Genomic DNA, 26501 nt, shown 5'->3' with positions numbered 1-26501 from the left:
CTCGGAAGTCTTTCTGCCACCTGTGCATCATTACGTATGGAGAGAAAGTGTTGACTGAGCTTGGCTCCTCCGCTTGAACTACAACTTGTGACTCATTTCTTACGGTTCTCGAATCAGTTCCCAACATGTTAGGAAAAGAAACAAACAACTTCCTTGTTTTATGGAGTGCTAACAGAAGAAAACATGTTAATTTCTTAATTGTTCTCCCCTGCCCCAGACATTAGCTGTGCACGTGTAGCTGTAGAAATAAACACGAGCTCTGTGATAATGGACTGTGCCGCCAGCCCTCCTGGAGGCTGCTTGTTCTGGGGTGTGGTGGCGCCTGCGTTATGAACAGGCGCTGGCTTCCTGCAGAAAGGCCCCTGTGTCCTTTTGTGGCTATGTGAGATGTTCATCACCAGCTCTCCCTCGCTCATTCCAGCTCCAAGATAACCATGATTTTGTGTGTGCTGGTACTTGAACTCAGGGCCTTGTGCTTGACTGTTTCTGCTCAAGGCTGGCGCTCTGCCATTTGAGCTACACCTCCACTTCCGTTTTTTTGCTGGCTAATGAGATCAGAGTCTCACAGACTTTCCTGCCTGGGTTGGCTTCAGACTACAATCCTCAGATCTCAGCCTCCTAAATAGCTAGCTGGGATTACAGACATGAGCCACCGTGACCAGCTGATAGACATGGTTTGTAAGAAGTTTTTAACTTTCTCGTATTGATTGCTCTGGAAATTTCATTTCCATTATAGAAAATTTACTCACTTAGCATATCTTTTGATGCTGTGTGGTTTTTTTTTAAGTTAATGAGGTGGTGTTTTTCTTACATTGAATAATTTCTTGAAACACCTTGATTCTCACTTAACAAAAACACTGGTGTTTGGGGTTGGGGATTTAGCTCAATGGAAGAGCACTTGCCTGGCAAGTACAAAGCCCTCAGCTCTGGGGGAAAATAAAATACATGCACGCACGCACACACTGATGTTTGAGAAGCCATCTGCAGCTGAGCCCCATGCAGAATGGAGTGGTCCCTGGGCTTCTGGGAACCCCAGTTCCTGCTGCTGTTCCCATGGTACCTTGTGCTGAGCCGTCTCTGCCTGGCAGCTACAGCCCCCTTTGAAGGAGACCCTGTGGCTCCCGCTCGGTGGGTGTGGAAGCTGTGCCCGTGTGGCCTTGTGCCCTGCTGGCCAGTGGCAGCTCTGCCCTCTGCTCCCCTGCCGGGCCCCGGGCCCCTCTTGGTCATCACCCTAGAGCTCACGGCCGCCTCACCCCAGAGACCGCACCTGTGAGCCCCTTCAGCCCTCCTGCCTCCGCCAAACCAACACAGGCGCTGATGGCATCTAGGCTGCCAGCATTGGCACGAAGGGCTCGGGCTGGGAAACTTGCTCCTGTGCCCCCCACAAGGCCTCCCTCGCCTCCCCCCTTCCCCACTCGCCTGACCCACCCCAGTGTAGAGCGCTCTCCTCCCCCAGAAGGAGCCTTAGTGAACCCACCCTGCTGGTGGGCACACGGCGGGTCCTGGAGGAGAGGTGTCCCAGCCCAGGCTGCTCTGGGTGTACCCACCAAGTGAGAGCCTGACCCTCCCCGCCTGGACACACGCCACAGGAGCCTGCTCCACAAGCTCCGCCAGACCACCTTCATCAACGACAGCGCAACGGGACTAGTGTAGTGCAGCGAGCCCAGGCTTATACAGTAAAACGCCAAGCGAACTTCTGAGCCCTTCTTCCTCATTCCCTTCCAGGTTGTGGAGCAGGGTGGGGTGTTCCTTATCCTAAAGGTTCAGGTGGCAGTGACAGCGCCGCTAGAGCGCCCTGCACTCCCTCAAGCGGCTGGCTCTGCAGCACACAGCATGCAGCCCGCACCAGGGAGCAGATACGGACCATTTCGTGAAGTCTTCCATGCATTCATTGGGCTTTGGGTCTTAGTTTGTGTGTGTGTGTGTGTGTGTATGTGTGTGTGTGTGAGAACTGGTCCTGTGGCTTGAATGCAGGGCCTAGGTGCAGTCAATTAGCTATATTTGCTCAAGGATGGTACTTTACCACTTGAGCCACATCTCCACTCTGGGTTTTTTGGTGGTCAGTTGGAGATACAAGTCTCTCAGGACTTTCCTACCCAGGCTGGCTTCAAATCACAATCCCCAGATCTCAGGGCCATCAATGCTCAGCTTCTGGTATGTGTTATAGTCTTTTACAAACCAAATCTAGCCAGGTGTGACTTACACCTGTAACCCTAGCTACTCAGTGACTGTCTTAACAACAGCAGGAAAGTTCGTGAGACTCTTAACTCCACTTAACCACCAAATAGCTGATGGAGCTGTGGCTCAAGTGGTAGAGCGCTAGCCTTGAGCAGAGTAGCTAAAAGCCTCAGGCCTGACACCAAAAAAATCCCCCAATCCATACCAGGATCCAAAGTCCACAAATCACATGATGTCATACGTGACAGAGCCACCGTTTATCTCTGTAGTGTTAGGCAAGGTTTTTCCTGCGTCTGCCCTTCGCGTTCTTCGGGGCCTGTTCTAGCAATCCGCTCTCTGGGGCCTGGGGCCTGCTGCGCTTGTGCTGTGCACCAAGCTGTACTCTAGTCTAGTTTTGGTTTCCATCTGTCCTCGTGCTTTGCAAATAACTATATTTTAAATCAGTGATATCTTGCAAGTATTTTTTAAAATTTTCATCAGCCATTAAAAAATGTAGTCAGTCTAAAACTGGAACTGTTGTTTCTGGATTTTGGATCATAAGTAGAAAACATTTTCTTTCTTTGCCTTTGCTTCTTTCCCTCCCGTGGTACTAGGGTTTTAGCTTTAGTAAGCCTCACAATAACAGGAGCTGCTTGAGCCATTTACTCCCCCCCTCCCCCCCCTGCTGCCGCCCTTTTTTGTCTTTATTGTTTTCTATAGGGTCTGACATCTTTTTTCCAGGTGGGCCTGGACTGGGCCTGGACTGTGGTCCTCCTGTTTACACCTCGTGTAGCTACAATGACTGACATGTACTTTCATGCCCAGTTTATGTATTGAACACTAACATTTTGGCCAGGTTGGCCTCAAAATGAAACCCTCCTAATCTCAGCTTTCCACATGGGTGGAATTAAAGGCATGAGCCAGTGCATGAGCAGCAGACCTGGCATTCGTTATTTTTAAATAGGGTCTTACATGTTTTCCTGCAACTGGCCTCAGACCGGAGACTCCTACCTGTGCCTTTTTGCCGGTTGACACTGCCACCTCCCAGGTAGCTAGCGTTACGGGGCACCACTGAGTCTGGAGGAAGTTTGCTATTAGTCCCACCCTAGTGTCATGTTTTTCATTCTTCAGGTTTAGAGCCCAGGTTTGTTTGGAGTCTTATCCTTGTGGCAGGGTTAGGAAGATGAGCTACTTTATCCTTCTTGATGGGGCTACCCATCACCCCAACCATTCTGAGGAAAGGTGAAAGGAAAATAAAGGTACTTTTGTTTCCATTTCTGCTTTTCAGTACTTCTGCACTGATACAGGTGGTGTGTGGAACTGTCAGACCACATGAAGTTTTCTGCGTCCTCTGGTCCTGACCTGCTGTTTGTCTTCTCTGTCTGCAGGTGAACGAGTTGGACGGCATTCCCCTGATTCTGGACAGCTGTAGCATGGATGACAGCAACCCCTGTATCCTTCCTGCCTGTGAGCCCGTGGTCACGCTGGTCGTGCCCGGACGGGGGTGTCCTTGCCTGCAGGCCCAGCACGCACTCCTGGGCTCACCCGGGCTGCGGGGACAAGTCTCTTTGCTGGTGTGAGGCAGTCTGTAATGGGCTGGTCGCCTTGCTTGCTTCTTTCTAAGAACGGAGCCATTTTCTCAAAGTCATAGTGTGCTGGTCTGTCAGTCCTAAAACCTTCCAGGTGTGGTGTGCTACATTTTCAAGGTGGCAGTGGAACTCGGGCAGAGGAGTGTGGGCCCTGTGCTGCGTGCCGGCAGGCGAGCCTGACGTATGAGTGCGGTTCTCAGAGTCTGAAAATGCTCCATGTGGGGTTGCTATAGAAACAGGAGTATGCGGTCCCGCAGGAGCTCGGGGGCGTGGGGCACTCTGGCTGGCTAGCGCCGGGCGCACACGTTTCTCATTGTCAAGGGCTGTGTCCTATAGCTCTCTGTGGCTGAAGTGGGAACGCTGGATCTCCCTTTACCTGATTGGCCACGCTCCTTGGAGGGTGTTGCCCACCGTTCCTTGAGTCTTTCTTTTATCACCAGATCACTGTGCTATGAAATAGATTTAATACAGTAGTGAGTAACTAGGGACTGGGTACAGCCAGTTTAGTTGAAGCTGAAAGCTGCCATTTAACTACGACCTTCCCTGGGGAGCGCTGACTCAGTCCCGACCCTGCCCCGGCCCTGTACGGCCTGTGATTGCCCACGTGGGGGGCGGCCCTGGAGATGCGTGGATGGTGGGAGATGGTAGGCAGAGTGGAACCATTCATTCATTGCACGCGTGGACAGTGGGAGATGGTAGGCAGAGTGGAACCATTCATTCATTTGGCGTAACCCACTCTTTAGCAAAGTGGTTTTTGTTGTTTTCCATTTTAAGTTTTTGTTTTGTTGGGGATTGGAAACAGGGTCTCAGGCATGCTTGGCAGGCACTCTACCACTTGAGTCATACACCTAAGTCCTTTTGTTGTGTGTGATTTTATTTATTTATTTTTGCCAGTACTTGGGATTGAACCTAGAGCCTTATATTCTTGCTTGGCTTTTTCACTCAAGACTGGCACTCTACCAGTTGAGCCACAGCTCCACTTTTTTTGTTTTTTTTTTGCTGGTCTTGGAACTTGAACTCCTGGCCTAGGCTCTGTCCCTGAACCTCTCTGTGCTCAAGGCTAGAGCTTTACCACTTGAGCCACAGTGCCACTTCTGGCTTTTTCTGTTGATGTAGCATGAAGGAATCGAACCCAGGACTTCATCCATGCTAGGCAAGCACTCTACCACTAAGCTACATTCTCAGCCCCCTGCTCCGCTTTTTTGGTAGTAATTGAAGATGAGTCTTACAGACCTTTTTGCCTGGTCTGGCTTTGAGCCTTGATCCTCAGATCTTAGCCTCCTGAGTCACTAGGATGACAGGCGTGAGCCACTGTGCTAAGCATATGTTTTGTTTTTTGAGATAGGCTAACCGCTGGGGCTGGCCTTAAACTGGTCTTGACCTTCCCATCTTCCTTCTATGTCCTGATAGCTGGCATTGCAAGCCTGCACCATCACACCTAGCCACACACCAGATATTATTGGATGTTCTGTATCATTCCCACTCCCCTCCCCAGATGAGCCTCTCTCTGCGTGGGCCAGTATGGGCCTTGAGGTTCTACAAAACAGGTCATCCAGGTGGGCCAGAAGATGTCCACTTGCTCAGCTCCTGGGGGTCAGGAAGGGCTGTGTGGCCTGTTAGAGCAGGCTAACGTCGCACACTATCTCCGTGTGGGGAAAAGAAGCAGCTTGCAGAGACCAGCTGGGTTTCCGCTTCTAGGGAGAGGTGACAGCTCAGAGGAGTCCTGCCCCTCCCCCTGCCCCCCCCCCCCCCGCCCCGCCCCTGCCCTGTCCTGCCCTGTCTCTGCCCCGCCCCTCAGCCCCACCCCTGCCCTGCCCCTGCCCACCCCTGGCCCCGCCCCACCCCTGCCCTGCCCCTTGGCCCCACCCCTGCCCTGCCCCTTGGCCCCACCCCTGCCTTGCCCCTCAGCCCCACCCCTGCCCCTGCCTACCCCTGGCCCCGCCCCACCCCTGCCCTGCCCCTCAGCCCCACCCCTGCCCCTCGGCCCCACCCCTGCCCTGCCCCTGCCCTGCCCCTCGGCCCCACCCCTGCCCTGCCCCTCAGCCCCCCCCCCTGCCTGCCCTGCCCCTGCCCTTGCCCTCCCCTCCCCTGCATCCCCCCCCCCCTGCCCTGCCCCTGCCCCGCCCCTGCCCCGCCCCTGCCCTGCCCTGCGAGCTCCTGTGTTGGGGACACGAGTCCAGCCAGCCCAGCTGCTCAGCGCCGCACTCCCTCTTGGGTCGCCCGCGGTAATGACAGGGTAGTCGATGCCATTGGAAAATTCCAGCTCTGAGGCCACAGAGTCAATTTCTTATTTGTCAGTTTATTGTGGCAAGTGGGATTTTTTTGTTGTTGTTGTTTCCAAATAGGAACAGCTGAACTTTATTTGAAATGTTTTTCTTTTTTTCTTTTTTTGATCTGTGTTTTGATCAGTTGGCCTTTATGTGGGTTTTATATCTGTTGTTTTTATTGGGGGATTGGGTGAAGACAGGGCTGGGAGAGCCCAAATGGGCTTGTATGCTTCTTAGGTTTATCTTTTTTTAATTAATTTTTTTGTTTTTTATTTTTTATTTCTCTTCTCTTTTCTTCTCTCTCTCCACTTCCTCCCCCTGCCCCACCTTTTGAGTGAAAGACCTCATTTGTGACAGAATTCCCTTGCATGGGAAGATATTCAGAGTAATAGGCATACTGGCCAAACTGTCCCCCTATAATGCTGTGTGGAGCAGATATGGCTTAGTGCGGAGGGAATCTGCTGTGCCCCGCAGCCTCAGTTCTGCCCCATGCGTGTTTCCCTGTAATCTGTGCACAGGAAGTATGGTGTGGAGTGATGAGGGCATTTGCTTGGCTCTGGGACCAGAGACTCAATGTCCGTTCTGTCTCTTCCCTCGACCATTTCTGTGGGTGCTCACTTCTTTGTCTGTCCAGAGGAATCTGCCATCAGGGTTACAGGGAGGAGGATGAGATTGGGAACCTGTGGTTTCAGCCACCTCAGATGTGCTGTCTGAGAGACTCCATTTCAGGGGTGCACAAGATGAGAAGTATAAAGTAGAGAGGCCTTGACTCCGGCGCACTCCTGGCAGGAAGTGAGACCCTATCCTCGGGATGACTAGTGGTCCGGAGGGAGGGTGGAGGCGCGGCTCGGCGTAGTGCACCAGTCTAGCAAACTTGAGGCCCAGAGTTGAAGCCTGGTACGCTTGTCTGAAGTGAGACTTTACAGTTGCGGTTACAGCCTCTTGCTTCTCAGCCTCACATTGTGGATTGTTGCATGTATCGCTTGTAGCCTGGCTTGTCCGATGCATACACATGAGGCCTGGTAGGCGCATCCCTCCTCTTTGCCACATGACCCTTCCGGTCCTGTGTGTGGTCTGTCCGGGGCTCTGAGAAGCCTGCGGTCGCCCGGCTCTGCTGCATCTGGTTGCCTGCTTGGGGGCATGATTTGTCAGGGCGATTGTCACTTCTGTCGTGTGTCAGAGGGATGTACTCTAGTCTGTAGTAGCCACTTCCGCTGCCCTGCCCCCACACAGGAAGTCATGTGAGACTGGCATGGACACAGTTTCCTGTACATCCTTCTGGCTTGTCAGCTGTCGGCTTTCAGAGGACACTGTTTCCATAAGTTTCTATCTCTGTGGTCACTTCGTCTTTAAGCGTCGCCGTGTATAACTGGTTTGAAACTAACACTTGTGGCTTAAATTTACATACAGCAGCCATTCTTGTCTAGCACCCTGCCTGGTGCGGGCTGCCCTTGATACCTCGTATTCCAGCTTGCTTCCCTCGCTGGAGACGGCACAGCGGGAGCTCTGGGAGCGGCTGTGGACGCCGCAGTTGGAAGGTGAGCGGAGCACTTTTTAGATGCCAAATGGTTTACTCAGATAATGCGTTCGTATCTTGCTCGTCTCCTGGTTTACCTATGCATGAATAACAGCGCAGAAGTAAAGAGAGTCTGGTCGTTCTTAACCTTGGTTTTCACAAGTCGGTATCCTGGTGTGTGAGATGAGAGCGAAGGTAGCAGCTGCAGCGGGGCGTGCGTGCGTGCGTGCGTGCGTGCCGGCGGGCCGGCGGGCCGGCGGGCCGGCGGGCCGGCGGGCCGGCGGGCCGGCGTACGTGGGCATGCGGGCGGGCCGACGGGCGTGCGGGCCGGCGGGTGGGCGTACGTGGGCATGCGTGCGTGCGTGCGTGCGTGCGTGCGTGCCGGCTTTCCGCTGTGTGGCTGGCCGGGTTGCCTCGACGCCTGCGGGCCCGTCGCTGGAAGCCCATCAGCCGTCCCAGATGCTCTACCTGGGGCCTGTCCCTGTGCAGGGAGCACACGTTCATGGCGGTTCCATGACCTTAGCCCTTCTCGAGGAGCTGCTGAGCCACCGGCTTGGAGGGCAGCCAGGCGCCGACTTGGTCTGACTGGCATCCCTGGTACTATTAAGGTACAACTATATTTGCAAGGTTAATTATTTGCCAGTTTTCTTTTTCCCTTAGCTTCCTTTATTTAAAAGAGCAGTGACTTTTAGATGTGTATTTAGGAAAGTAATTAGTAACTGTTTTACATTGTGTTATTTAAATACCTTTGCACACACAATATGCATTTTGTAAGACACTTGAGAGAGATTGAATAGCTGAAGTTTGGCATAAACATGTGCCAGGTAACTAATTGTTAGGGCTTGACTAAAAGGACCGCAGTCAAATTTAACAGCAACTGAGGAATCTGGTCACACCATTAGTGCACATGGCCATTCGGAACTGTTAAATAGTAGCTCCGTGACTTTTATTTCAAGACCACTGTGAGCAGGAAGTATCACCTTCTGTACCAGGAGCCAGCATATTCAATAAAGACACAGCCATCCATTGGGGATGTTCCACTCTCCTCTGGGACGAGCGGAGCAGGCCCCTCCGTTCCTGTGGGTCAGGGAGACACGCCCCCGTCACAGTCTCCCGATGCTGGGACGTGGGTCATTGGACAGCGTGTGCGGGGCAGAGCTGTGGGCTTGGGGAAGGAAGCCCTGCCTCCGCCACTCTCCTCCCTGTGACTGTGACCAGGGTGTCTCTGAGGTTTGTGTCTTCTGATTGCCTGGACCCCTGTCGGCAGATCTGCTCTTCTTCCTGGAGGTCACTTCCTGGGCATGTGGCGAGGTCAAAAGGAAAGAGAAGCTTCTGGTGTGTTGGGCTTTCTCGTCCTTGTGGCTTTGTGACAGTGTTCCTTTCTTGGATGTTAGTTAAAGGCCAGAAGATGTAAAGTAAAGTAAGGCTGATTTGGCTGTGCTCACCCTTGGCATCACTGACTGTCGTGTGGTGTGGGAAGCTGTGAGGTAGAGAGGAGACTGGGCCCTGGCGACTGCACTGCTGTGATGTGCTTTGTGAGCCCTGGCCATTGGGGCGAAATTGGCCCACTGCTCCCCAACAGGGGCAGTTGGGTTTTGTGAGCTGCCAGGAGCGCCAGGGTGGGGTTGGACAGACCTTTTCCTCAGGGTCAGCCGAGCACAGCTGGATGGTGTGAAAGCCCCGGGAGACAGAAGCAGGAAGCCGCACTGTCGGGTGTGAGAGATGGGCCTGCCTTTACTAGAGAACCTTGCCTTCACTTTTAGAAGAAGGCCTGGTATTACCTTCTCATAGAATGTCACAGAATGGGGAGCTCTCATATCCAAAGAGAGCTGCACTTCCCAGTGAGAGATAGCAAAAGCCTATGAGAAGGTAAAACACTGCTAACTTTTGAGAGAAATGAAAATGGTGTTTGCTGTGAGCCGATGTGGGATGTGCCAGAAGACTGTTTTCAAGAAGGAAGTGACCTCCTCATGGTGGGTTTCTGACACAGAAAAGGACCGGGCACCGGGAATTGGGCAGCTGGTAACATTGGCCAGTCCCATCCTATTGGGAAGGCAGAGTGGAAGCCACACCGATGTGCGGTCTGCTGGCCGGTGCTGCTCGGGGCCTCCACACATGTCCAGCCCCAGTCATCACTGCCCTCACATGAAAACACAACACCTGTTTGTGTTCATCTTGAACGGTAGTACGTAGACAGACAAGTGGAACCATTATATCTATCTGCCCAACTTGCAGATAGAGAGCAAACACCCATGTAGCTCTTAGTGCCCTCCACCCCGCCACCCTAAACCTCTTCATCAGTCTGCACTCACTAGAGCTCGGCGTTCCGTGAAGGCTGGCAGATTCCAGGGAAGGCTTCGATGGGAAGTGTGGTTAATTTCAGTCCATCTCAGTATGTACAGTCACCGACTGCTGAATACAGCTGGCTGTGTGTTCCTGCAGCAGTGTACATGCAGCTTGTGGGAGTAAGTTTGAGTAGCTAGAAGGACTGTCCTCCACACAGTCGGGGTCCATGCTCCTTTGGCTTCAGCTTGTGATCACAGGTGCCGGGAAGACCTGAGGCCTGGGCTCTTACGCTCCCTGCTCGCTGTGAGTGCCTTCCTGGCTGAAATGAGGGATTTAAGTGGGCAGTTCCCTGTAGTTTTTTCTCCTATTCCCATTTGGAATCTGGACATTAAAAACTTGGGGTTTTGAAAACTGTATGAACTCTGTATCCCCAGGGAAGACAACTCAGAAAAGACACGAGGAGAACTCTGCTTACACAATCAGACTGCTCTTGCAACAGACAGCCTGCAACAATCTGAAACAAAAACAATAGTGGCTGTGGTAGTAGGTTCAAATGTTCAGTTTTCAGCAGCCAAACAAGAATACCTGAGACTTGAGGTTTGGCGAAAAAGAAGTAGGTATGTCACCAAGTTCCAGCTCAGATGAGAAGCTTACACACAGACACATTGTAGCCATGCTTCTGAAAGACGAAATTGAAAGCAGCCAGGAAGAAGGCATGCATAAAACAGGAAAACATAGCTACTCCAAGGAAAAAATAAATCGCCAAAAATTATTTTTGAAATGTTCCTGCCAGGGACTATTGGAATGAAACTTTAAGATGTATATCTTCAGTATACTCAGAATGAAAAACAAGTTGTAAAGAACAGTAAGAAAATGATGTGTGAACAAAATGAAATATCAGTAGACATGGAAAATAAACAGATAAACCTGAAAGAGGCTCACTAGGACTCCAGGGCAGCTTTGAGACACAGAGGAAAGGCTTGGAAAGCTGGAGAGCAGAACCGTGGAGAGTGTTGAGTTTGAAGAGAAGAAAAAGGCTGACCACATAGTTTTGAGACGGTGGCCATGAGACCGACATGCACATGCAGAGTAAACAAAGAATGTCTAGAAGCTTCCTGGGTTTGGTGAAAAGAGTTATCTGAGCTATAGCTCAGATGAGATACTTAAACATAGACACATTGTAATCAAGCTTCTGGAGATGGAAAGCAGCTAGAGAGAAATAGTGTTTCACCTACCAAGTACTGAAGTTAAACTGTTGTATGTTCAGATTATGCTATGTGACCTTAGAATGTCAGATGTCATTCCCATGGTAACAAGAGAATACATGGAAGGAAATAAAATAAATGTAATGTTTCACTACCCAAAAGATAACTAAACACACCAGATATGGAAAAAATAAAGTTATATTGAAAAGTTATATAGAAAGCTTAGTGAAATTACTTAAGTTCATCCTTATTAGTAATTGTTCTAAATATAAGTGGGTTAAATTCTCCACAAAAAAGAGATTCATATAATGATAAATACATGACTCAGTTGTGTGCTCTATCTACAAGCAACTTATTTTAGCGCTTTACACACAAATAGGTTGGAAATGATGAAATAGAAAAAGCTTACTAGTGCAAGTGGTAACCAAGAAAGCGGAGGTACTTATACCAGATCAAACAGACTAATGCCAGATTAAACAGCAGGGAGATGAAAGGAGTCTACACATTAACACAGGTAAAGCTGAAGGAGGAAAGGGACAGCTTTACGGGAGTGGTTGGCGATTTCAGTTCCCTCTGCATCCTGAGTACAGCTGCAGGAGAAGATGGTAACTGCACAGACAACTGTAACGGTAATGGGGCAGTGAGCCCACCGTAGCTGCAGATAGAACACACTACGCAGTTGCAACACGCATCTTTCTCAAGTGCTCCTGGGTGTTTCCAGCATGCACTGTTATGTTAGATCACAAATTCAGTTTAAATTTTGTTTTTGTCGGTCGTGGAGCTTGAACTCTGGACCTGAGCGCTGTCCCTCAGCTCTTCAGCTCAAGGCCAGTGCTCTACCACTTGAGCCACAGCGCCACTTCCAGTTTTCTGGTGGTTTATTGGAGGTAAAAGTCTCACGGACTTTTCCTGTCCGGACTGGCCTTAAACCACAATTCTCAGATCTTAGTCTCCTGAGTAGCCAGGATGTTTACAGGCGTGAGCCACAGGCTCCTGGCTCAGTTGGTTTTAAGAGATGGATAAAGCCAGTGCCAGTGGCCTGTCCCTGTGACCCCAGCTACTCGAGGCTGTGATCTGGAGGATCAGGCTTCTAAGATCGTCTAGACAGAGGAGTCCTTGGGACATGAACTCCAAAATAGCAAGGAGCAGGACTGGGGCCTGGCTCAAGTGGTAGAATGCCAGCCACTAGTGATAAAGAAAAGTGGCACCAAAAAGAAAAATTGGAGGCTCAGAGGCCTTAGTAAAACTAGAAACCAGAAGAAGAAGAAGACATGACGGAAGGCCATTAGATTTATCAATGGTTTATTCATTTGGACAGCCACCAACACCAGACAGAAAGAGACAATGCGTGTAATAGGAGAAGTATGTGAAAGTCACTTGCGTGAAAAGGTATTGATACCCAGAGTATATAGCATGAGCTTCTGAAAACCAACAGCAAAAAGCTGATTTCCAAGTGGATAAAGTCTTGGATAGGCATTTCTCCAAAGACGGTGAAATGGCCAGCAAGTACCGTGAAGTGCATGCAGAGGTGCATAGAGGTGTACACCTCTAACTACGGTGGGGCACCACTTCTGACAAATCCAGGAAGCAAGCCTGCTGCCGGTGGCTCATACCCGTAAGCCTAGCTGCTCTGGAAGCTGAGATCTGAGGATTGTGGTTCGAACCCAGCTCAGGCAGAAATGACCATGAGACTCCCATCTCCAATTAACCAACAAAAAGTCAGAAGTGGAGCTGTGGCTCAATTGGTAGAACGCCAGCCATAAGCAAAATGAGCAAGTGGGAGGCCCAAGTTTGTAATGACAGCATCCCCAGTACCCCAGCACAAAGCAACTCAGGGTCCTGCAGAAGATGGATTTGTAAGGACGATGCAGCCCATATATGCCATGGACTGTTACTTAGCATGAAGAAAGTGAATGGTTCTGCCACATTTTAGGGATGGAGGAACGTTGTGGACATGAAGCTAACCGGAAGAATCCAGTCACCAAAAGATGCAAAGGGTCTCTTCCCACTTAGGAGAGTAGAGTGTTGGCCCAGCGTGGCGAGGGCAGGATGGAGATCAGCTGTTTGAGTCTCAAAGGTTGAAGAGATGGGAAAGGATCAGGCAGCCGTGGCCGCCCAACAATGAAGAACCCAAAACCACCCAAACTGTGGAGGATGCTCCATTGCATTCACAATACTAATTTCGAAAGAGATGTTGAGTGGCACCTTTACCCCAGACGTTAATCCCAGGTGCCTGCTGGGAGTCTGCGGAGCATTCTGATAAATCTTTGTTTTCTAGCACGGTCGCCCTGTGCTTGCGTTTTTGCTATTGTGTAGCAGGGAAGGTCAAGGCAGATGGCCCTGTCGGGGTTAGCAAGGCCGGCAGTGCCCCTTGAAGCTCACCGCTCTGCCCCACAGTCTGTGCTGTTGGGCAGGTGTGAGATGGTAAGGGTGTGGAGTCGTTGTCTGTGAGGAGCCCCTGCCATCCGGAAACCGGACGGGCCCCGGCCTCCAGGCAGAGAAGCGCCTGGCATCCCACGACTTGTAAAATGACAGAGCTGGACTTGAACCGCGCCTGCTGTGCTCCACACCCTTCAGCCTTGACTTTGTTTCCAGCCTCAGGTGCAGTGTCTTCCTGTTTCTTCCGTGAAGGACTAGTCACAGTTAAGCTCTGCGGAGGCATTCCAATATGTGAGCAACACCTTCAAGGCTTTCTTTGTACCTCAAAATAATTGAACAAATTTCTCCCCAAAAGCAAACTACTTTTTAGTACTTTCCAATATTTTCAGAGAGACTTCTTTGTCAAAGTAATGGTTACAGAATTTGGGCCTGGGATTTAGCTCCGTGAAAGAGCACAGGCCTGGCAGGTGCAGGGTTCTGAGTTGTGTCCTCTAGCTCTCGGAGACTGCATGGAACCCTGTCCCGATGGCCCCTAATACGAGCCACTAGCTCCTGTGCATCCGGGCCTGCTCAGCCCCCGGCCCTCCCAGCCTGGGACTGCTGCCTTCCAGTGCTGCTGAGAGGGGAAGACCATGGTGGCCCACGGTCCGGAGGATGAGCCACATAGAGAGGGTGCTCGCACCCAGAAGGGCGCAGGCCTTGAGCTCCCTGCCGCGTCTGCTCTGAAACCCACCAGAATGCCCACACTGGGCGTCTTAATCCTTTTGCGCTCAGAACTGGTTCTGACCCCTGGCCGTCCTTTATTAATTCTGAACTGTCATCAGTGCTAGGCCAACCTAATGTCCTGTAATGTCAATGAGATTGCTTTTTCTCTTCTGCATTTTCATTTCATTCTGAACGGTTCGTTGGCTGCTGACAGAGACACTTGGCAGCAAGTGGCTCCAATGGTGTCTGCAATGTGAATTTGTCCTGTGGCGTCTTTGGTAGGAGAGACCTGTTGGAAGAGTTGTGCATTCTGCTGTTCCTCCCTGATGCCTAGCCAAGCTGAAATCCTGCGGCCAGAATGACAGGAGGACTGCCCTGCCTCCCCCCCCCCGCCCCCTACCTCTCTCCCCCTCCCCAACCTGCAGCGGGCTCTCCCCCTCCCCGAGGCCAGGCACATGCTGAGAAGCCCTGTGGCTCTGTGGGAAGGAAGGCGGGCTAAGCCCGTGTCTGCCTCTGGGCCCCAGGCCCGTCGCTTCCCACTGCAGGGCCTGGGCCTCCTCGGTCTTGATTTTGTCATTTCCTCATCTGTTGGATGAGGATAGTCACACGGGTTTTGTAAAGGTTGGATATTTCTGTGGCTGTGCTATTACTATTATTAGTTTTCCTGTTTTATTCAAATACGGTGAAAATTGCAATTTTGGGCTTGGCATATCTGAGAGAGATGTAAATGAATTCCTCTTGCCAAGCTTTGCGTGGCCTGGGAGTAGCAGTGTGCCAGGCACAGAGACCCGGCTGAGGCTGTTTCTCCAACAAGAATCCACGGGGCCGACGGCCTTGTGCTTCCGCAGGCTCTGCTTGCCTCTGGTTCCTGGTCACCAGGAGCAAAGCTCAGACAGCATGCTGCCACCCGGGGCCTCGCTGGGCTATAAGGGTTGCCGCTTGTTCTTTCCGAAGTTCTGTCCTGAAACACATGAAGCTGCCACTCTCTCCACTGAAGCACTATCAGCCTACACTGATTTGCTGTGGGTATTCACTGAGTCACTCTGGGTGTTCACTGAGTCACTAGCGGCATACACTGAGTCACTCTGGGTGTTCACTGAGTCACTCTGGGTATTCACTGAGTCACTCTGGGTATTCACTGAGTCACTCTGGGTGTTCACTGAGTCACTCTGGGTGTTCACTGAGTCACTCTGGGTGTTCACTGAGTCACTGGGTGTTCACTGAGTCACTCTGGGTATTCACTGAGTCACTCTGGGTGTTCACTGAGTCACTATCTGTGTTCACTGAGTCACTCTGGGTGTTCACTGAGTCACTCTGGGTGTACACTGAGTCACTAGCGGCATACACTGAGTCACTCTGGGTGTTCACTGAGTCACTATCGGTGTACACTGAGTCACTAGCAGCATACACTGAGTCACTCTGGGTGTTCACTGAGTCACTATCGGTGTACACTGAGTCACTCTGGGTGTTCACTGAGTCACTCTGGGTGTTCACTGAGTCACTCTGGGTGTACACTGAGTCACTAGCGGCATGCTGAGCGGAATCTCTGCATGTACCGCGTCCCTATGGTCATGTACTGAGTCACTATCAGCACACACTGAACCACTGTCCGCACACTGAACCACTGTCCGCACTGTCGGCAGCGCCTGCCCTTCATCACTGGCATGTACTCGTGAACAGCGCCCAGCCCAGAGCTGACAGGCAGTGGGGAGCCACCCTTGTCAACGGATCAGGAGGATGCTGTTCTGGCGTGTGCCCGAGCCAGTCAGCGGGGGCAGGAGGCCTGGCCTGAGAAGCCTGCGCCCTCCAGGAGTCGGGTGAGGGCCCGGGCGGACCCTGGCAGGCTGCACACCCGATGGGCGCGCTGCTCCGCGTGCTGCGTGCAGTCTCCTTTGGAGTGCTGCCCCAGTGACAAATGGAAGTACTTGTGGCCCGCTGCCTTTGGTGTGGGCTGAGTTAGAAGTGGTTGTCTGTGGTCCTGAAACCTGCAGCACGACAGGGAGGCAGTGCCCGCCCCGCCGCGCCGCCTTGAAGTGGTTGCTAAAGTGCTTCCAGAACAGGGGATGTTCCGAATTAGCCCCAGTGCCCCGGGAGCCGAGCCCGAGGCACCTGCGCGCGCCGCCCCCGCGGCCGCAGGGGGGTCTGGGTGGGCAGGCATGTGCTCACTGTCTGGCACCGCATGAGGCCATGACCTCACCGCCAGCTGGCCGGCCTGCCGCAGTTCTCTTCTCTCTTGGCTCTGCCTCTGGGACTGAAGGTCAAAGCCCGGAGCCCAGCTATGTCCAGACTGAGGGCCGCGGTGAGGTTCCTCCGCCCTGCCCACCCTGCTGCCTGGCGGGGACTTCCCTTAGGTGGACAGATGTTCAGGCTTCGGGAGGAGGCCCGTGAGATGGGGGAGAAACGGACCTCACCCTCACGCAGAGGGTGCCTGGGATGCCCGGTGGGCGTGCCCGCAGCGTCTGGAGTCGCACAGGCGTGGCATGGGGCTGTCCCGTTCTGAGGGCCTCGGCACCGCCTCCCGGACGCCCCCGTCCCTCACACCAGAGCCCCGCAAAGCGCCTGGCTGCCAGTGGATGTGAAGCGCACACATTCTTCTCCAGTTTTCGTGGTGTGACCTCTAATTTACAAATCCAGCAATCATTTCCTTCCCCGCCCCTTTCAGTTCATGTTTTCTTCCCCTGCTTTCAGTGTTGGCTGTTAGCCATTACTTGGTAAGTTGCTGGGTGCGTGCGCGTGACTTGAGCTCTGGTTTGTTGAATGCTCTGGGCACACGACAGCCTGTAGCCTGTAAGCCGGGGCACGCCACACGTGGTGTTCCCTGAGACGCTTGAGGTCCATGGCACTGAGGGAAATGAGATGCTGGCACACCAACAACTTGGAGCGGGAAGAAGGAGGCCAGATGGTGGTTTGTGGTGGGCATTGCAGTCTGCCCAGCCCTGTGCAGCCCTGGGGTGGCTGTAGCTCTCCACGGCTGAGTTCTGAACGAGACGTCTGCACCGTGCCGACCCACTCAGAGAGGAGACCAGGACAGCGCTGGTGACAGCAAGTGTGAGCGCAGGGGACAGTGACCGTGGCGGCAGCAGTGGTGTTACAGTGAGGAGCAGAGCAGGGCTGTCATGGAGAAGAGCAGCGGCCTGCGGGGCCCGCTGAGGTCTGGGAGGGCCTCCCCTCGCCTCCGCCGGGGCCTCAGGGCACCCTCCCACCCCTGAGCGCCGGCCGCCCGAGCAGGCCGCCGGGCCCCGGTGACCCGCGGCCCTCGGCATGGGGATGTCCTCCCCCTTCGCCTGATGGAAGTTGGCGTCTCTCGTTTTCAGTAAAGCGCTTCTTGGACGCTTTAGAACGGCTCCTGTTCATGCTCTAAAATCTCTGAACTCTGATGTTGATCAGCCTGTGCAGATGTTTGTGTGGTTTGTGACGACCCAGTGGTGCTGCCTGGTGCTGCCCTCGGTCTCCATCCTCCTCCCAGCTGCGCAGGGAGCCTCAGCCTGCCTTGAAACAAGTACTCTAGAAGCAGGCTCCGTGCGGATTGTTCCTATGGGACATACACACACGTATCCTGAAAAGTGCATAAAATCTCTGCATATATTTTATTTTTTCATTTAAATGTTTTTAATTTTTTAAATTTTTTATCTTTTTTGCCAGTTCTGGGGCTTGAACTCGGCTTGGGAGCTGTCCCTGAGCCTCTTTGTGCTCAAGGATAGTACTCTGCCACTTGAACCACAGCACCACGTCTAGCTTTTTTTGAGTAGTTTACTGGAGATGAATCGCATGGACTTTCCTGCCCAGGCTGGCTTCAAACTGTGATCCTCAGATCTCAACCTCCTGAGTAGCTAGAATGACAGACGCGAGCACTGGTGCCTGGTCCACCCAGTACTTTTAGTAGTTCATTTATTTGTCTATTTTGTGGTGCTGGAGATTGAACCCAGGGTCACGCTTGCTGTGCAAGCCTCTACCATGTGAGCTACCACAGTGTCTTCAGAACCACCCATTTGTTTTCTCACATAGTAATTGGGGTTTCGTTGTGACGTTCCTATACATCCGTCCAGCTTCCCTGTTACCCCTTCAGGCCCTCTCCCGTTGGTTTTGTCTCAGTGTGCTGTGTTCATACGTACGTGGACCGTCCCTTGCTCTCTCCTGCCCCTGTCACTTCTTTTTTGTTCCACTCCCTGGGGTTCGTCTCGGTGAATGCCGTTTTACAGGATCAGAGGCACATAGGCATTGCGCCTTTGTGCTCATCCCTTTTCTCCTCCTCCTGCTGCCCCTACAAAGGAAGCGGTATTTTACTTTATTTGCATTCTGTTGTTCTTTGTTTTTGAGCTGGGAGTCTCACTGCCTTCATCTGGGCTGGCCTCAGACTTGCATTTCTCCCTAGTAGTTGGGGGTACAGTCATGCGTAACCGTGCCCAGCCCCCATTTATGTGTTCATTCAGCAGTATGTATTGGTGGCTTCTGTGCTCAGGGAGAGGCTGGCAGAGGTTGGCACAGCAGCTGGCTCTGCTTCTCCAACGCTGCGCCCCGCCGCTCTGCTCTGCGCTGGGAAGCAGGCTCAGGAGACTGCACCTGTGGACACTTCAGTGAGTACCGCTCTTACCCTGCCGCTAAAATACACGAAAAACTATATGCAACAGGGCATGGTGGCTCACACCCATTACCCTAGCTACTTGAGTGGCTGAAATTGGGAGGATTCATAGCTCAAGACCACCCTGGACAAAATATTCATGAGACCCCATGTCAACCAATTAAAAGCTAGACAGAGTGGTATCTGCCTAACATCCCTCTGTGTTGCCAACTGTTGGAGAGGAGTGTTCCAGACCTGATCTCAAGATAGCCAGAGCAAATAGGTCTGGAGGCATGGCTCGATGAGAGCGCCTTGGGGTGAGGCCTTGAATCGCAAGGAACGGAAGGAGGGGGAGGAAGCTGTGGAATGGTTAGAACCTGCTTCTTGTTCTTAGCAGCCTTCGCTGTTTCAGGTAGCATCCTGGGCCTGTGCTCTCCAGGGCTGTCTTTGCTGCTGGTCTTGATGACTAGGTGGGAATGTGTGCCTGAGGCCAGGTGAGCGCTCTCTCAACTTTGTGATGGTTTCGTGTGTGTGTGTGTGTGTGTGTGTGCGCGTGTGCACGCGCGCACGCGCACATATCGTGACCAGGGCTTGAACTCAGGGCTTCTCACTTCTTTCTCTCACAGTTGGTGCTCTACTACTTCAGTAATGCCTCCAGTACAGCTTGTCTGTTTGGTCACTGGGAGATGGCATATCGTGGCTTTGCTTTGGACTGTGATCCTCCAGTCTCAGCCTCCTGAGGAGGTGGGACTCCACGTATGAGCCCCAGCAGCAGTGGCTCCACTGACACTTCACTCACTTGATGGGACTTTTATTTTCCTCTGGAGCGTTACCGGGGCTGGAATTGAAGGCTTCTGCTGGGGAGGCTGCGCGTTTCTGCCACGCCCCTTGAGCCATGCCCCGGACCCTTTTGCTTGAGTTATTTTTCATTTGTTCTTGGTTTGGTCCAGACCAGCCTGGCCCTGCTGGTAGGGCTGACGAGTGCGCATCACTACACCCAGATGATTGATCATAATGATCATTACCTTTCACCTGGGCTGGCCTTGAAGCATGGTTCCCTATTTCTGTCTTCCTAGCAGCTGGGATCACAGGCATGAGCCGCCCAGTGTGGTTGTATTTGAAAATGGACTTCTCTCTTTTGCTGGCTAGTGAAGTTGCTTTGGGTTTTTTTCTGTCCTGCACCCTTGTCATCTAACTGCTACTCACAAGGCCACAGGCTGGTGGGCCTCTTTGTCCACACCCTGTGCCCCACCGCCCGCACCCTGTCCCAGCTTGACTCTGCTGCGTGGAGCACAGTGCTCACTGCCACCATAGCCCCCGGGACCCAGGTCGTGGCCCCCAGCGCTCGGCTGTGGAGGGGCAGCCCGAGCCCGGGCTGCTCTGCGCTGGTCGCCGGCTTTTGAGGCGGCTTCTATTTGTGGTAGCTATGGCAACCTGCAAGAGCAAAGCTAAGCATACAGTCCAGCTCCTCGAGTGCTGGGAGGATTAGAGACGTCTGAAGATGTTTAGTTTCCTCCCCAGCTCTTTCTTGCTCCCTGTCTCTTCAGAGGGAACAAGAGGGCAGTGTGCACATCACTGGAAGTGCCTTTAATCTCCCTGTGGCCCTGGAGAGTGCTCGGTCTGCACTGGCAGCCCAGCCTCTCAGCCCGCACGGAGCCCATACATACTCCAGAGCCGGCACCAGGTCTGGAGGGCCGCACTTCCCAGAGCTTCTCTTTTCAACCCACACTTGGTGGAAAGGTACCTTTTCTTGCTCTTTGCTTTTGCTCTTGGGTGCCTGGGTATGGAGTGGCGGAGGTAGAGCCAGAGGGGTGGAGCGAGAAGCCCTGTGATGTGCCCATGGGGAGATGGAGGTGGAGGTGCACTCAGGGTGGGAGACCAGGAGGCGTTCGCCCGCATCCAGCCTCATGCAGTGTGAGCCACGGGGTGCATGCTTCACAAGTTTGTACCAATTGTTTGTTCTTACATATCAGTTCAAAGGTTAACATAAGCTCTCCCACTCAGGAAGCTAAGGCAGGAAGATCGCAAGTTTGAGGCCAGCCTGGACTCCAGACACCAGTGGAATTCCCAAGTGCGTGGGGCACCACAGTGATCTGAACCATATTGGTCTTGGGCGGGAACTTCCTTACCACAAATAAAGAGTAAAAAGAAAGAAATAGGGCCTGAACACCGAGTAAAGGCAAAAAACCTTTGTGTGTGTGTGTGTGTGTGTGTGTGTGTGTGTGCGCGCGCGCATGTGTGTGTGTGCGCGCGCGCATGCGTGTGTGTGTGCATGTGTGTGTGCGCGCGCGCACATGTATGTATATTAACAACTGTAAAAACTGAATTTTATACTTAAACTCTGGACAGTGTGCCCGTCTCGATGTTTGAAATGAGAGCAAGCCAGAGGACCCTGAGCAGTGTTTGTTCCGGGGGGGGGGGGGTCGCACCCCAGCTGTTGGTGCTCGCACAGGGCAACGGGCACTCTTCCTGTCTGCCCGCGGGCTGGAGGGGCTCCTTGTTGGGTTCTCCTTGGGGAGAACGTGAGTGAGTGTCAGGCACACGCGTGAGTGACGGCACTGGCGCGGGCGGGCGCACCGCTGCTATTGGATACATTTGGGGAGACGTCGGGATGCCTGCCTGTCGCGTGTGTGTCTTGGGTCCAGGGCTTGCTGGCGTGGGAGGGTGAGGCTGCGGTGGCGGGCTTTGGCCAGTGCACAGCCCCTCCTCTCCACCCTGCCGCTCGAGTCCCCTGTGTGCGCCTCGCTTCAGAGGTGTGAGCTGCTGAGCACGTCGGGGGGAGCTGACAGTAACCGTCAGGACGTGCCAACAGAGCTCCCCGCCGGCCGCGTGGGCCAGGGGGGCCGCAGCCGCCGGCAGTGTGGGCCAGGGGGCCGCAGCCGCTGGCAGCGTGGGCCTTGGGGACCGCAGCCGCCTTCCCGTGCGCACCCGGGCTGGAGCTGCACCGTGGGGGCGCCTGCCCTCTCCCGCCATCCGCTGCCTGGCCAGGTGCGTCCACCACAGGGGCAGAGCAGCCTGCGGGTGTGGCTCACGCCCCTTGTGGTAGCACCCTGGCCTTCCACATCCCTCCCACATTTCCCACGCTGTAGGACAGAGGGCAGGTGGGCAGGTAGGAAGCTAGAGTGCAGAGTTGCAGCAGTCGGGGGTTGAGCTTGGCCCTGGGCGGTGGGCTGGTTCCACCCGCCCGTGAGGAGCACACAGGCGCGCGGAGAGTGGTGAGCACGGTTAGCGAGGGGACTCCCGGACGGGAGCCTGTAGCAGGTGCTGCAGCTCTGGCTGGGGTTCAGACGCAGGACTGCGTGCATGGTGCCAGTTGTCAGTCGTGCTGCGGAGAATGCCTTGTGCTGCCAGGCGGACAGAGGGTAAGGGCCGTGCTGCCGGCCGTGCTGCCGAGCCTGGTGGCCGAGGCCTGGCGGGCGGGCGTGGCCGCAGGGCGGGAAGATGCTCCCTCCAGGGAGTGCGGTGGCACCGCCGCTGGCGTGGGCTCCGGGCGCTCTCCGCGGGTTGTGGGAGTCTGTTGGCTTTCGGTTACCTCTGTGTGGACAGCCAGGGCCTTTCAGGAAGTAGAAGTCGTTCTGGTTCTGGAGTCTTGTGCAGAACCAGGCGCCCACCGAGCCCAGCCTCAGCGGCGGTCTCTTCCAGACGGTTCTCACCAGCTTCCGTTCCCTCCTCCACGGCGAGAACATGAATCGTGTGATGATTGTGTTGTCCTGGTGCGAAAGCAGCTGCCACACATAATTTGGCTTTTCAGAAATGCACTGGTGCTGGAAGTGTCGGACACCGGGAGTTGTTTTTGTTTTTGTGCTGGCACCAAGTAGAGGTTCAGGGAGTGAGGAGCGAGGGAGACCTGAACGTAGGCTTTATGGGGTGTAGCGATTCGGCCTCGGGGAAGAAAAAGCCTCATAAAGGAGGGGGAGGCTTGACAGAGGTCGGCTGGGCCCCGTCAGGCGCAGCCAAGGACGGACCCACACCCCAGGTGGGGCCAGGCCTGCGCTGTGCCTCTGGAACCCTACACCCACACCACGGTGGTTTCAGCAAGAAACCCTCCAAGACCAGCGGGCGGGCCACTCAGCAGTGCCAGCGGGGCCTCTTGTCTGTGCCAGGCTGTGTGCAGGCCCCAGGCCCACAGACGCGAGCCCAGCCCTGTGCTGGGAGCTGGCCCAGCCGCTGGTAACGCAGTGATCAGAAGCAGACCCGGGCATGACGGTCTGGGAACAGCGTGCAGTGGTGGGAGGATCCTGGTTCAAGGCCAAGATCAAGATCTGGAGTGTCATCAGCCTAGTGAGCATGAGGCCCTGAGTGTCCTGTCAGCCTAGTGAGCATGAGGCCCTTAGTTCCCATCAGCCTAGTGAGCATGAGGCCCTGAGTGTCCCGTCAGCCTAGTGAGCATGAGGCCCTTAGTTCCCATCAGCCTAGTGAGCGTGAGGCCCTTAGTTCACGTCAGCCTAGTGAGCGTGAGGCCCTTAGTTCACGTCAGCCTAGTGAGCGTGAGGCCCTTAGTTCACACTCCCATACTACCAAAAAACGTTCTCATTCATTTAGTGGGTTGTGGTTTACAAAAAAAAAAAAAAAAAGATCTGGCCTGAGAGATGGACTGAAAGACTCAAATGGTGGAGAACTTGGCCAGCAAGCGTTAGATCCTGAGTTCGAGCCCCAGTACAGCCAAACAAAGCTGAACCTGCAGCTCCTCCGCTTTCGCTGTCTGCAGCCTGTAGGGAGCAAGTTCTGTTTTTATTATTTTCTGTGAACCAGTCAGAGCAGAGGCAGAGCCAGCAGCTCCATGACACCTCTGGCTGCTCGGGTGAGGTGTGGGAGCTGTGCCATTGTTTTGGGGGGGGCGGAAGTGGGGAGGGTAGGAACCTCAGAGCCAGCCACGCTCCAGTGCAGGCGCAGAGGCTGACTGGCCAAGGGGTCCGACACCTTTGGAGGAGCCAAGTGCCCAGTTCTGGAGTTGGGATACTGAGCGGAGTGTGGGAACTCTGAGGAAAAGGACTCGCCTGTATCGGTCGTGGCAGGGAGGTCTCTGTCTTTAGGGAAGTGTTTATTCCAGCTTGGGTTCTCTGTCATCTTCCCTGAACCCCAGTGTAGGCCTGTCCTCCACAGCCCGCCTGCCCTGCCAGACACCGCGCTGTCCTCCGCAGCCCAGCCCAGCCCTGCCAGACACCGCGCTGTCCTCCACAGCCCAGCCCAGCCCCACCCCTACAGACACCCCGCTGTCCTCCACAGCCCAGCCCACCTGCCCCACCCCTACAGACACCCCTACAGACACCCCGCTGTCCTCCACAGCCCAGCCCGCCTGCCCCACCCCTACAGACACCCCGCTGTCCTCCACAGCCCAGCCCACCTGCCCTACCCCTACAGACACCCCTACAGACACCCCGCTGTCCTCCACAGCCCAGCCCAGCCCCACCCCTACAGACACCCCGCTGTCCTCCACAGCCCAGCCCAGCCCCACCCCTACAGACACCCCGCTGTCCTCCACAGCCCACCCCACCCCTACAGACACCCCGCTGTCCTCCACAGCCCAGCCCGCCTGCCCCACCCCTACAGACACCCCGCTGTCCTCCACAGCCCAGCCCAGCCCCACCCCTACAGACACCCCGCTGTCCTCCACAGCCCAGCCCACCTGCCCCACCCCTACAGACACCCCTACAGACACCCTGCTGTCCTCCACAGCCCAGCCCACCTGCCCCACCCCTACAGACACCCCTACAGACACCCCGCTGTCCTCCACAGCCCAGCCCGCCTGCCCTACCTCACCCCTACAGACACCCCGCTGTCCTCCACAGCCCAGCCCGCCTCCCCCACCCCTACAGACACCCCGCTGTCCTCCACAGCCCAGCCCGCCCGCCCCACCCCTACAGACACCCTGCTGTCCTCCACAGCCCAGCCCACCTGCCCCACCCCTACAGACACCCCGCTATCCTCCACAGCCCACCCCACCCCTACAGACACCCCGCTGTCCTCCACAGCCCACCCCACCCCTACAGACACCCCACTGTCCTCCACAGCCCAGCCCGCCTGCCCCGCCCCTACAGACACCATGCTGTCCTCCACAGCCCAGCCCACCTGCCCCGACAGACACCCCGCTGGTTGGGGCCGGTGTACAGGACTCTCAGTGCGCAGGAGGGAGAGCAGCAAGGGTACTAGAAGCAGGGCAGGTGCGGGCTTTGTCTGTAGCACTGGACAAGGGGAATGCGTGTGGGCCTCGCAGGAGCCGGTCCTGCTGGGACTGGGCTAAGTCAAGAAGGAAGCTCTCCTGCCCCAGCCTGATCTCACCTCTCTGGGGTCTTTCCCTGGTTCTCGATATAACTAACCCAGTGCAGCCTCGTGTCATGAGCCTCGGCCCCTGGTCTCTCTGCTCCTGAGCTCCCAGAGACCGTATGTAGAGCGCTTTCCACTCCGGTGCGTGTTCATAGCATGCATCATCCGCAATCACTGATGGGCGGTGCTCCGGCTGCTCCTCTCTGTCTTGTGTAATCGCACGTTGTCAGTTCCTTCACCCTGGCTCAGTTCTGATGCAGTGGGTGGTGTATGCTGTCCGAAACCTCACCGAAGACAACAGCCGCAACCAGGATCTGATTGCCAAGATGGAGGACCAGGGCCTCGCCGACACGTCCCTACTGAAGAAAATGGGGTTTGAAGTGGAAAAGCAGGGGGGGAAGCTGATTCTGAAGTCTACTGGTGACGCCCCCCCACCGGTAAGTGTCCCGAGGGCTGTCCTCCCCAGCCCTGCAGGTCCAGGAGGACGCGTCCCGCTGCATGGCTACCACGGTTACAGCACCGAGTGGAGGACTGCAGGCGACTTCCTGTGCAGGCTTTATTTATGCTACTGTTCGCTTGCTTGCAAGTTAAAATTTCAAACCCCTGCTGGACAAAAAGGGGGAAAAGTTGCAAAATGTTTGTGTAGTCCAAAACCAAGTTCCTGAAGGAAATCATGTTCTCTTTACAAGGTAGCTAATGTGCTCCACGGTTAAAAGAACCGATGCCCGGCATGATGCGCGCTCCCCAGTGCCCAGACGCCGCTGGAGCTCTGCGCTTGCTTCCCTGCATCTGATGGTGTGCACAGATTCCCATTTGTAATGCGATCTGTGGTTCTGTTTCTGTTTTCTCCTCAGTGAGTGGCCTCTCTGTCCAGGCACGTGAAGTTTCAGAACCTGGCTTGTGGATGTTTCATGGTCTAGTACGCAAACGTGCCGTGTTTGAAGTAGAAGTACGGATTTGGGACTGAGTGTCGTAGGTACAAGTCCCCGCGTTCCCCTTCCTCCGCAAGGGTGTCCCCGCTTCCCCCGCCTGCCGTAGATGTGTGCTTCTGTGCTAATCATTGTATTCACTGTGCAGCAAATAATAAACGTCTCTGAGGGCACAGCCCCTGTTTGGCAAAGACAGGAACAGTTGCCTGGATTCTGTGAGCTCCACTCCTTTGAGTCCCCTCTGCTCAGCAAGGTTTCTGAACTCTGGGGACTGTGAAAGCCCTTTCTCACTTTGATTGATTCTCACAATCCCTTTCTCCCTTCTCTTTGCCGGAACATTGACAAGACTCATTTCCAGGTAATTAATTCGAGAGCCTCCTTCTTAGGCACTTTGTTGTCACTGAGCCCGGCTCTAGAATGTAGCAGGGACTGGGAATGGGTGAGAGGGCTCGGGGGCCTGCCTTCCAGCAGAGGGAGGAAGGGTTCTCTGGGACCGGGTGTGGTGGCAAGGCAGTGAAGGGCCCTTGAATCTTGGTCGGCGGAACAGCCCCATCTCCCAGCTCTGCTGCAGCTGCAGATGCAGTTTTACTGTGTCAGAGATGGCACTGGACTGGGCACACAACTCCAACCTTCAGATCATTAATAA

At 54.4% G+C, this 26501-nt stretch overlaps 1 protein-coding gene across 2 annotated transcripts in view; it reads left to right on the top strand.

The window, feature by feature from the left end:
- Atxn10 (ataxin 10) overlaps window positions 1-26054 on the top strand; it is a 109870-nt gene extending 83816 nt beyond the window's left edge. For both annotated transcript variants that reach the window (XM_042667359.1, XM_042667360.1), the window contains 3 exons: window positions 3546-3609; window positions 25176-25363; window positions 25781-26054. In XM_042667359.1, coding sequence (XP_042523293.1) covers window positions 3546-3609; window positions 25176-25363; window positions 25781-25783 — 255 coding nt within the window. In that variant the 3' untranslated portion in view covers window positions 25784-26054. The remainder of the gene's footprint in view (window positions 1-3545; window positions 3610-25175; window positions 25364-25780) is intronic.
- Window positions 26055-26501: the final 447 nt, after the last annotated feature.

The sequence above is a fragment of the Dipodomys spectabilis genome, unplaced genomic scaffold (genome assembly GCF_019054845.1).
Source record: "Dipodomys spectabilis isolate Male_0828 unplaced genomic scaffold, ASM1905484v1 ptg000392l, whole genome shotgun sequence".
NCBI classification, from domain to species: Eukaryota; Metazoa; Chordata; class Mammalia; order Rodentia; family Heteromyidae; genus Dipodomys; species Dipodomys spectabilis.
This window is presented reverse-complemented; position numbering and strand designations above follow the sequence as displayed.